The sequence below is a fragment of the Prinia subflava genome, chromosome 5 (genome assembly GCF_021018805.1).
Source record: "Prinia subflava isolate CZ2003 ecotype Zambia chromosome 5, Cam_Psub_1.2, whole genome shotgun sequence".
NCBI classification, from domain to species: domain Eukaryota; kingdom Metazoa; phylum Chordata; class Aves; order Passeriformes; family Cisticolidae; genus Prinia; species Prinia subflava.
Window position 1 is genome coordinate 42435540 of NC_086251.1, and position 12331 is coordinate 42447870.

A 12331-nucleotide genomic window follows, 5' to 3' on the forward strand; every position below is an offset into this window, starting at 1 on the left:
GCTGTCACTGGGGACTTCAATTGTCATGAAATGTGGATATTTTTAATGCTTTTTGCACTGTCACTTTTCTGAAAATTTCAGTAAGAAACTACACTGTATTGTAGTCTGGGAGGCATAGGAAAAGACCACAGGGAAGAACAGGAGACGACAGAAAAACTAAACGGAGAAGAAAGGAAGGAGGCGAGAGATGGAGATGAATACAAGAGAGAGGTTAGAAAGCAGTAGAAATAGCATGAAGAGGTCTTGAATAATTTTCTCTCTGTATGCTAAGAATATGTCTGTTCCATCTCCCTAGGAGGTTTATGCAGAGCCTTGTGTGGAAGCAGCAATGAATTGCTCCTTTGGATGCTAAGTGTAAAATTAAAACTGGCAGGTTCTGAGAGCACAAGACTGGGAAGCTAATTGCTCCTAATAACATATTGATTTTCACAGATTTCTGGCATTATATCAGAGCAGTTTTGAACCAGCACCTGGTTTCTTCCTCTTTCCATCTCCAAACCAATGGCACTGAAGCTTCTGGCACTGGGATCACAAATAAATGTCACTCAGCTTTTCTTGTCTGTACAAATCTGTGAGGGTCTCAAACATGATTTCACATATTGCTCCTGTGCATCCAATATAATAGCTATCCTAAAAGTAGAAGGGTGGCAGAAATGTGCATGTATTTTAAACTTGGAAACTGTGCTGCTGCCTGTATTTATGGTGCTGAACAAAGCATTACAGTCCCATGGCTGCAGATGGCCGAGGACAATTGAATGGATGCCTGCATGCAGGCAGAAGTTGCCAGGTCTGGGAGGGGTCTGGGAGGCTGAGGTCATGCACTTGTTGCCAGGTTACATTCAACCCTGAGCAGATTTGCTGTATGTGTTGCTCAGCTGTAACATGCTTTTCTCAAGCTTTGGGGACTGACTGTCAGGAAAAGGAAATAGGTTTATTTGTATGACTACTCCCCCTCCTCTGAAGGGGTATTTTCATACCTGGAAGGAATGGTCTGCATGCAAGATGTGCTGAAAGGCTCTCAGATACACCAGATTGCGAAGGCTTGCAAAGCGAGAGTGAAATCTTGTCATTTTTGAAATAAGTCGAGTGCATAGGGCACACACAAGAACAGAGCATTGTCTCCTGGGGTTGTGTGGAGCCTGTTTCAACTGTTTCAAGATATTTAACTTTATCTGCTTAATTGTTACGAGGTTTCATTGCATCCTGTTGGTAGTGGACTGGCTGGAGAAGGGACAGTAATACCTTGATTTAGGCTACTATGGGATTTCAGCTGAAACACTGTCCAAACTTTTATGTCATCTTCAATTCTGAGTATTCTTCAGGTGCTCCTTACATAAGTATAATAGTAAGAGTTTCTTCTCTAAGGAAAGTAACTGTCTGGCAATGAGATCAGTAAAGCTGAAGGATACAAGTCTGAAGGGAAGAGACTCATTATTACCATGCTTTTGCTTTGTTGTAGTCACTGCAGAAAAACTCGTTTTCAGGGCACCTAGCACATGGCACTGTGGAGAAGGAAGCAGCAGAGCTGGGACAGTTGTGTCAGCTACTCCCACTCCTTGTCCTGATATTCTCCAACTCCCTTCTCGCAGCTGTTCATGTGCTAGGGCCAGCAACTGTTTCATGCAAGGCACATCTGAGCTGAAGAGCCATTTCATGCTTGACTGCATTTTCTAATACAATCTGCAGAGAGAGAGAGGAAAGAGAGCAAGAAAGGTTTGTGTGTACATAGGCATTGCCTTTGAGTGTATGTATAATATACAGTACATTTAGTTCCAGCTTGCAGCTGTGGGTGGCAAGTGAGAGGTGCAGACGTGAGGGGGAAGAGAATTGCACTTTGAAAAGAAGAAACTGTTCTTCCACCTTGAAAAAGAAGCTTTCTTTCCTTCTCTGTTTCTTGGCCAAAGATGTGGGACCCCAGGGCAGCACTGGCAGCTGGTACCAGAGATGTGTGTAATGTAATGGCTGAGTGAGTGAGGTGTGTAGAAAGCTTTCTGTGTACAGACCATGGCAGTGTGTGGCAAGTGCAGCTGAGAAAACTGGTGAGTAGGGACATTGTTCACAGATATCTTAATGGTGCTCCCAGAAAAGTTTTCTTAATATGTCTGTGTGTCCTGTGACTGCAGATGTGCTGCATACCAGCTATTAGTGTGGTGGGTTGCTGCACCAGCACAACTGTAGTGATCCCCACCAAATGTTTTGGAACCATATATATGTCTCCTCTTTCACTTCATAAGCTTGACATGTTTATCTTTATTTATCACCTCATTTGCATATTTATTGCATTGCAGTTCTGTTACTGGCCATTTTGAAGCTTGCCATGGGTGCTTTATGGCATGGACATTTGGCTGTTCCTCAGCTTCCCATCTATTTAACCCTACTGTAGCATCTAACATTTAGACATTGGGAGGCTGTAAGGTGAGGCTCTGCCCAAGCTTGCTTTTTCCTGGTGGAAGTTCTGCTCTCATCAGCTGGGAAAAATGGGACAAAGGGCTGAAACATAAGGGGAACATCTGCCTTCCAAATACATGTCTTGCAGTTGGTTAAATTAGATGGGCTGTTAATTTCCTGGGGGATGGTGGGGTGGTGGTGCCTGGAGAGAATCCCAGTCAATCATTTGAGAAAACTTCAGCTGAACTGAACTGGATGAGGTACTGGTACGAGAGCTTTGTGGAGCAAGCCATCCATGTTTCTAGGAAGCTGAACCCGTCTATTTTTCTTTAAAATCTGGGATTTTGATATGTAGTTTTATGGTAGATGCCCTGCATGGAACAATCTCTACAGCTCTGCCTTTGGTAAGAGTTGGCTGTGAGGAATAGGAATGCTCAGATTCATACATTAATATATTTATGTAGATTTGTAAATTTTGCAAATAAAAATGCTTTCGAGCATATTCCGTGAAGAAACAATGATTGCCGTGCTGTAGAGCTTGCTGCAGTTCTGACACAAGACTTTAATTCTACCCCTTAGAGGACAATATCACTGTCTGCAGGCGAGAACCTGAACAAATAGAGAATGTTAAATTTAACTCTTTTCCTCAGTTGAAATTCCAATTTTCTTTGACATCTTCAGAGGTGATAGAAAAATATAACTTCTTTCTTCACTTCTTCCTCCTTCGTCCTGGCTTTCATTGTGCCTTTGTCTTCTAACTGTCTGCAATTGAATGGCACTTGCAATGGAGTTTGGTTTGTTCCTTTCTTCGTTTGCATTGGTTGTGTCAGCAGAGCTCTACTAACATTGGTTGTTAGTTAGTAGGGGAAAAATATAAAATCACAAAATGGAACAAATCTGGTTTAAAAAAAGACCTATTAGAAAATACACTTTATACGGGGTTTTTTGTCTTTAAAGTGATATCAAAGAAATGAAATTTGTGTCTAAATAAGCAACAGCAAGAGTACCAGAATTTAACACTTTAGTCACTCTAGTCAATACTGCTAGTCCTAGGGAAGGCTGGACTTCAGTGCACTGAAGGAGATTGTATTTTCTGGAAGAAGTGAGAAACGAAGACTTTGCTAGCTTATAATCATGAAAGGGCTCTGTCCTCACATCACTGACCTTGGGATTTATGTGTCCCTGGGTACTGCTGTCATCAGTTTCAGTGAACACCATATCTTTCTTTGCTGCTCATATTTGTCCTGCAGGGTTTCTGGATGCAGTTAAATGTTTGTTGCATTTTCCCCCGTTACATACCTTTCTGTGGCAACTGCTATGGTTTCTGTAGACAAAGTGCTGTGTGATGGATGTGAGGGCTTTTCAGAGGTGCAACTTTTTCTCATTTTTGCACTTGTTTGCTGATTCCTTGCAGAGGCCTCTATCTTGAGCTATGATGGCAGCATGTACATGAAGATCATCATGCCCATGGTTATGCACACAGAAGCAGAAGATGTGTCCTTCCGTTTCATGTCCCAGCGTGCTTATGGGCTGCTGATGGCAACCACCTCTCGAGACTCTGCTGACACGCTGCGCCTGGAGCTGGACGGGGGCCGCGTCAAACTCATGGTCAATCTAGGTATCGTATGAACACCTCCCACTGCCCTCCTCACTATTAGTTTGGGCTTGTGATTAGTGTTCTTTTAAAAACGATTTCATTTATTTTCTGTTGGTTTGATTGGATTGGATTGGTTTCTAAAATAACTGCTGAAACTTCTATAATTATATTCTCTTGCGGAGAGACATTCTCTTCTGCATTGCTGCATGAAGATTTGCTGTCAGTTCTTCGTTATGGACAGTGTTGGTTTTTAAGGTTTTAAGTTTCCTTTCTTGGTCTGGGACTGGTGAGCTCTGTGTGAAACATGCTATTTGGTCCATCTTTTGATCAGTTACATCCCTCATTCATACAGCATCACTCAAAACAGTCAAAGGCAAACATGGAAAAGAAGCAAAATTGATATGGTGGCAAGCAGAAGTCCTGTAAACCCCCTGCCCTTTGCATAATTTAGTAGCATTTGATACAGCTTGCCATATTTTATATATCTAATAAAAAAGCCTGGTGTTTTTGTTGTGTCTCTACAAAAAAGTAATTAACAATCATAAAAGTGCATGCCCCCATCCTAAAGAGCTGTGTTGTGTCTCCTTAGAGTTACGCTTTCCCAGAAAATAATTAAACAATACAATTAGAAACAAGTCAAACAAGAACAGCAATACAAAAACAATTGGGAGTGAATGTGCTATTGGATTAGCCTCAATTAATTTTCTTCCCAGTCTTTAGATATTCTATGGAATGATAAATTTTTAAAGAATGTAAATACATGAGTTGAAGCTTTCTTTCACTTTTCACTGATGCAGCTTGTTGCTTCATGTGAATTCAGGAATATAACTGAAAAGAAGTTCTGACTCAAAGAGGCAAAACTAACATAATAGTGCATAATCTTATACCTCTTAATGTGTAGGTTATTTTATATGAAGGTTTGTGTATGGTCCGTGAAACCTTCTGTCAGTTTTCAAAGTTCTAAGGCCAACTGGAACGAGTTTCACACTTTTTGAGCTAATAGTATCACCATCTTCAGAGCTCTGCTGTGGCTATGATGAACAAACCATGAAGCAGCTTTATTTGTAGAATATGTTGTCCTCTGGAACTAGCTTGTTGTTTAAAATTGCATCTAGTTGGGTTTTTTTTTGGCTTCAAAACTGCAAGCCAGACCCTATTATTTACTTTTTGAATAAGAAAGTGAATAGAAGGTGCATCAAACAAGTTCATATCTCTTGAAAGGAAAGTGTCTGTCTAATAGGCTGTAGAAACTCTTGCCTTTTAGTAAATAAAAGCAAAGCACCAGCCAAAAAACCCCCATATATTTGCATATTTTGACTGAAGAAGCTTAACACACTATTGAGTCTGTAGCTGCATAAAAGCAGTTTGCTGTGCAATCCAGATTGGCCTATGGGACAGATGGAATAGATGAACCTCATCTGTGACAGTAACTCCTCAAATATAGAGAAACAGCACTCTGATGATAGCCATCTCTGCCTATATTAACCCCAAGAGAAGGAAAATTTCACAGATTTGCAGAGTTTCTCTGGAGAACAGCTGAAAAGAGCTGCTGTTGAGCCTCCTTACATGTGCAACAAGAATCTTCCACAAAACCCCAGATCATTTGTGTATCTGTAGGTGTTTGCATTTTCTTCTGATCTAATTAATTGTTGCTAATAAACAAGAAAAATGAGATTATACTTTCCCCATTTCATTTTTTGAAAATTATGGCTAGCTATTTTTTTCTCAGAAAATAAAATTAATCACTGAAAGAGTGGTAGTGGTATGCTTCTGTGGGGAAGTCATGGGGCCAGCTGAGTATCTGTCCAACTCTATGGTATCCTATTGTAGCCCAGAGCCAGTTCTTTTACTTTTCAAGTCCTAGTTTCTCTACTTCTTGAAAGTAGAATTCTTTGCACGCTATGAGGGATGAGCTAGTATTTTAGTAAGGGCTGTTTTTATCACCTTTGATATTCCCACATGAGAAGTACTACAGCATGAAAATTGCCAGACTTTATAAAAAATTGCCACTTTTTCTTCTGAGAAAGATACCACTTGTTTGATTCTGTTACATCTTCTTAAAAATGAATGAAAATCAGGGGAGCTGCTCATTTTGGGTGTTTGGAGCCTCCTAGACTTAGACCCTAAGTGGATATGAGGAGGATATATTTATATAACCCTGAATATACTTGTTTTGTAAAGCTTTCTCTTTCCAATTTTCATTATATCATGCTGGCAGAAAGTATTTTCCCTCAGGGCCTGTCAACATTGTGTGCCTGATTGGCATTAGTCACTTCTAGCACTCACTGGGAGCTGTTATGCCACCACCTAGCCTGGAGATGGACTCTTACTGTTCAGCTCTTACTGTCTGGCACCTAAAAGATGTGGCTAAAGATTTGACAGATAGTATGCATGTGTTCAGAGAAGATGTGTTTTTGACAGCTTAATGCAGGGACAAAATCTTTAAACAAACCCCTGTGTAAATTGAAGGCTGATTCTGTGTAGCAGCAGGGACTGAAGCAATGTGTATGCCACATTTTGCCAGTTTTCAGCTGTAAATTTTTGTGAGGTTGAATCTTCCCCAAAGTGACTATAGGCTGGATCAGTGGAAACCTGTCAGCACTCTCCTATGTCTAACCCAACAGAGGGGTAGTTTAAACTGTTGGAGCCCAGATTGAGCTTCACCTCTCCTTTATTCAGATGTATAAAACTGTCAGAAAATGTCCTTGAAACAGGACTTTCCTTCTACCAAAACAGCAGTTACCTTGCTGTTGAAGAACAGAATTTGAAGAGGAATCACCGTACCAGAGCCATTCATTTCCAGTTGTTTACTCTAAGTCACAGTAACTCTGTAGGGAGACCGCTCATAGCCCAAATGTCACAAACGTGAATGAAATCTTTCTCTGACCTTGCCAAAATCTCCTTACCTGTGAGAAACAGTCATCACCACCACCTCTGAAGATCTGAGTATGCTTGGTGCTGACTAGCTATATGCCATAATCCCCCAAGTGTCTAACCCATGATAGATGTGTTTGAAAAAGGACTGTTTTGAGGGGTGAGTTATTTAAATGTGCTTTTCTTATGTCATTAAATACTATTACTAAGAGCTGCCTCTTTCTTCTCTTTGATCTATTCCATTCGATTACTTATTATAATTTGTGTCTTTATTAAAGTCTGTCCAATGTTTTGTTTTGTTTTCTTTCTTTTCCTTTTTTTTTTGTCTGTTTTTTGACTCTCCCATGTGTTTCAGTTGTAAAGCTTTCCCACACCCCATCAGCCATGGTAAATCAAAAGATGGTATTCGACCCTTCAAAGGCCTGAAGCCTGCGGCCCGCACGGCAAACAGCCCTGAGAACAGAGCATACGGAGCAGCCTGCAGGGGCTGGCATATCCCTCTCACCCCTCAGCACTCAGCCTCCAAACCAGGCAGGGGAGACACATGCAGTGGGCATGGGTGGGCATGGGCAGCTGGGTGCTTGCTCTAGAAGGTGGGAAGGGAAGGAAGAGCAGCAGTCAGTAATTCTCTAAGGAAGGGGGCAAGACCTCTCCAGTGTGGGTGCCTGAGGCACTGCAAATCCTCACATTGACAGCATGACTCTCAGTAGTTTGAGTTTTTGTTGTGTGAAGAATAGAAATCCAAATGTGATACATATCTCACCTCTGTTGAGAAGGATTTTGAACAAATAGGTCTTGAGTGGAAGGAGAGAGAGAGAGAGAGAAATTAAGCAAATCATATTTTGGAACATGCTTGGGAATAATTTTTGATGATGAGATGATGTGCAGAAAGGGAAAGAAATGGCTGGTCTGATAGGGAGATCCATGTTCACATTTTTCCTCCCATTGGCAGGTTTATAATGTTTTAGTGACTTTCATTAAAGAATATTTCAGGGGTTTTTTTCTTACTAGCCTGGCATATCTTCAGGTCACTGGTGACTAGGATAAATATTTCCTGCCTCCTCTCATTTAAGGAAGTGTAACCATCTCTCTCACTTATCTGAAAGGTGTCAGAGCCACATCTGCCCATTCAAAAGGGAAAATTTCTTTTGTCATTCCTACGTAAAAACAGCGCAACTAGGAGAGAGGCAAGGAGCCTTAATATAACATAGGGTAAGGGTGGACAGGACTTTACCTGGTTTTCCTGTTGGAAATAACTGAGAGTGAGCTTAGAAACAGTTGGGCCCTGATTATCTTTTTTGTCCTATACTTGTCCTAAAGTACTCTTCCATAGCCACATATGGTTGTTCATCCAAAGGAAAAAACATTTTTTCCTAACACAATAGAGGTGACTTCATCATTTGACTTCATCAAATAAATATTACTATTTTCAGACAAAAAGATAAAACTGGTAAGAAACATAGGCCTAAATTTCAGCTTTCTATTTGCTGCTGAAGATACCTCCATTCAAACAATGGATCCCTTGGGTTAGCTAACTGCAGCCCAGGTATTTAACCTTTTGGAAGGAGAGTGTCTTTGGCCCATTTTCCAGATGCTATGCTCTGGATAACCTTTCATCTGAGCACTAAGGAAGGAACTTCTGGTTTACATGAGACAATTAATGAAAAAAAAAAGCAACTGCAGAAGGTTTTCCCAGCTAATCCTGCTCCCCATGCAGTAACAGTCTGTTTTCACTTCCCTACTATCCACCACATTCCTCATCCAATTGCTGAACTGGCAGGTGCCTGGATTTACAGCTGTTCAGGCATACTCATCTCCAAAACCTATCTCAGAAGTAAATACTGATAACAGGGCTGAGTGTCCCAGATGATGATTACCAGAAGTTTTATTGCCCTGGTACTGTGCAGGAGGAATCCCAAGTGGTTTTTTGAATTATTCCTGAATTAACCAGATGCTGCTGTTTTGAGCACAATGACCAGACTACACCTGCACCCTCACCACCAGGAAAAATCTTCTCTGCTTTGGATTTGTACTGTTGTACTAGTTTAGATGATAAGTGTTTTCTTCCTTTTCAAAAACCAATTTAAAGAGGGAGAGAACAACTTCATGTATGCATGGTTGGAAAATTTTTGGATTGATTTGGGCAAGGCTCAAAATTAAGGCTACCCTTTATGCATGTTCTTTGATGGTAGTAGTGTGGATGGTATGGTGGTGCTGGTGTAACAGGGCAGGCAGATACCCTCTCTTAGCTGCCCTTCAGGATCCCCACTGACCAAGCTAGATAAACCTGGATGGGGAGCTGCCTCCTTTGGAATGCACCCGAGTGTTTCTGTCTGCTCCCAGTCGCATGGCATTGCAGGCTTTGTGCTCACAGTCTGGAGATGTAGTAGTGCCATGTACCTGTTATGGCAGCCCTCTCAGTGGCCTGGACTCCCATTCTTTGAAATGAGAATCTTGCAACTGGAGTAGTGTTTCATAGAGGAGTAGCCTGAGGGCAAGCCCTAAGATTTATAGTTATTGTGGTATCACTGAAAAAATAACCCCACAAAACTCTGCAGACGTCAATAACACAAGAGTGATTTTAGTCTCTTTGATGAGTGTTGCTGAGGACCAGCCATGTATGTTTCCCTTTCCAGCATACTTGCTCTTTAGTCCATAAGAAATTCCCATGTTCCAGCTGTAGCAACTCTCTTCACCTCACTTGCCCGTGGTGAGACTTGGGTGTCTCTCTTGCTGTCACTCTCCATCAGGTCAGAGAGGGAAGTTCCCCTGCATGTATTTCAGAGCTCCCTTTACTCCCCCAACCCCTATAAAGGGATATAGCCACCACTGTATGGTGATCGTAGCAGTTGCTCCAGGGCTGTTTGCTCCCACTTTTCTGTTGCGGTTGACGACACATGACAAACCTAATCGCACAAAACCAAACCCAGATTTTCTCAGGAGAAGTTCTGCTTGAGAACAGACTCTCTCTGGCTATGTTACATGTAATTGGTATGTCCCTGCCGATTGCAACTCTTTATTTATTATTTATAGATTATTTCTCTTTCCCCTCCTTCATTTTTTAAGAACTGCATTTAGCTGGTGAAATAATTTTCCTGTATCTATCTGAGCAAAAGTAAAATCGGTCCAGTTAAGAAGCAGACTGCATTATATTTCTCTGCCATTCTATATAATCTCCCTTGCTGGGCCATATCTCTGTAATAAATGCAACCATTCCTGGTGATAAAAGCTCTAGTTGTCCAGACAATGTGTCCACTAGCATGGTGCTATTATTCATGGCCTTGATTTCCTGAGAGAAGGTCAGCATAGCCCAAGATACGTAATAGCACTAACACGGGCTCTCGCCCATGTGAAACACCACAGCAGTGGATGTTCACAAGGCTGTAAATAGGCATTTATAAATGAAAGATCCTCTTATGGTTTATATCCTGAGCTATGAGGAACATTAGTGTGTTAAAAGAGAGAAGCAATGCTCAGAAGCCCTCTAGCTCAGGCTCTCCTACCTCAGCTTGCATTCTTTGTGGAGACTCCTCATCTACCATTTATTAGATTCCACAGGCATAACTATTTTTCTCTCCTTTTACCTCTCTTTGTCCCTCCCTTGCCTGTGACCTCTGAATGAGGCAGGGCCAGCAAAGGTTCCCAGATCTGCCACTTCACTGCCCATTTCATCTTCTCCCTGAACGTTACAAGCACCCCGTTCAGTCTCAGCGTTCAGACAGCAAGATGGGATTGGGCTCTGAGGAGCTGACAGGGCTGGGAACCTTTGAAATAAATCCCCGTTCTCCCTGCCAAGCCCAAAAAACTGTATTCCCAACCTGCAGAAGTAGCTGAAATCTGGGCTGGGCGTTCGTGCGGTTAGCTGTTTGCAAGTGGCCATTTTATGATAGGACACAACTGGGCACTATATTAACCCTTTCCTCACCTGAGCGGACAGCGTCAAATGTGTCGGTGCACATATGAAAAAGTGTTTTGGGCTGGCTTTGGGGGAATGAGAAGAGGGTCTGTCTTTGGGAAAGCTGGAAAGGGTTAAATATTGCACCAAAATTCTCATAGGCTGATTTTACAGGTATTCTCTGTTGACAGATGGTGTATTTATGCAATAACAATACAAATTAATTTAAAAGAAACCAAGTGTAAAGGTTCATGTTGAGCTTCAAGCTTACACAAATTGCTAAAGGTCTCTAAAAAGCAAAATGACACTTGAATGTGGCTTGTGTCTTAAGGGAGATTTTTATGCCTTAATTATAAAATTTTTAATTGTAATTCATATCAGTTCATGGTTTGGAGTGGAAGATTCTTTTAGATTTGTAGGTTCCTATAAAAAGAAAACTTTCTGTGTCAACATGTGGCTATGTATGTATATTGGTATATTTCTTTATACATATGTATATATATATAAAAATATATATATTTATGTATATTACATATTTACATAGATATACTGTACATATACACCCACTCCTGAACTTGTACAGACTGTGCATAAGTATAAAATGGCCACATCTCTTTGCGTGTGTCTGTCCCCGGAAGGGTGGACTGATTGTTTTTGGATGTCTGCAGCTGTTACCTTGAAGGATGCAATTTCATCTTTCATTTATTTTTCCCCATCTAGACTGTATCAGGATAAACTGTAACGCCAGTAAGTTTTCCCTCAAGTTTCATTTTGTTCTCTTTCTATATATATTAAAATAACTTTATTTTCTTTGCTGTTTTATAAGCTGTTTTTCTTTTCTTTTTTTCTTATTTTTTTTTCTTAAAAAAAAATCTTCTGAAATTGAAGGGTTGGGTGGGATATGAAGCTGGAAGGGAGGAGGGAAGACTTTAAGGTGATTTTATATGGAAAATTTTATATTGGATTTCTCCAAGGAGGAGATGAACTGTTATTTCATAGCTTTGCAGAAGAGCACCTGAGGAACCTGATGAGCTGACATTTCACTGGTAACCTGTTGTCTTTATGAAAACTCTTAAGGAACCACATAAGAATAACAACAGGTATTGTATGCACTTCTCCACTACAAAAAGACAAGCATATTTAAAAACAAAGAAAACAAACTTCAAACTCTTGCTTTATTATGGAATGGTGACAATTTAACATGATATTTATTCAGTGTAATTTTTTGGGGGTATAGAATAAATAAAAAATAGATTTTTCATTCAGAGTATATTATATGTACTTCATATATATATATATATATACAAGAATGGCAGTTGCCATTCTTAGATTTCTATAAGAAATTCCATCTGAACCTCTAACTCACCTAAGATTCCTTTCAGTATGTAGAAGTAGAGAGGAAGGATTATAAAATTTCTGTGAAAAATTATAGTGAAAGATCATATCAATTTCTAGACTGACTGAGAAAGCCAGATCTTTTCTGTTCTACTTCAAAGAGCTGATCAAATTTGATCTAGGCCTCAAAGTAAAAAACACTCCCCAAACAATGGAGCTGTTTAGCTCTCAAGTGTGCTTTG

General features: G+C 40.6%; 1 protein-coding gene across 8 annotated transcripts in view; it reads left to right on the top strand.

The window, feature by feature from the left end:
* NRXN3 (neurexin 3) overlaps positions 1-12331 on the top strand; it is a 906050-nt gene that overhangs the window by 281223 nt on the left and 612496 nt on the right. For all 8 annotated transcript variants that reach the window (XM_063399086.1, XM_063399087.1, XM_063399090.1 and 5 more), the window contains 2 exons: positions 3803-4006; positions 11475-11501. In XM_063399086.1, coding sequence (XP_063255156.1) covers positions 3803-4006; positions 11475-11501 — 231 coding nt within the window. The remainder of the gene's footprint in view (positions 1-3802; positions 4007-11474; positions 11502-12331) is intronic.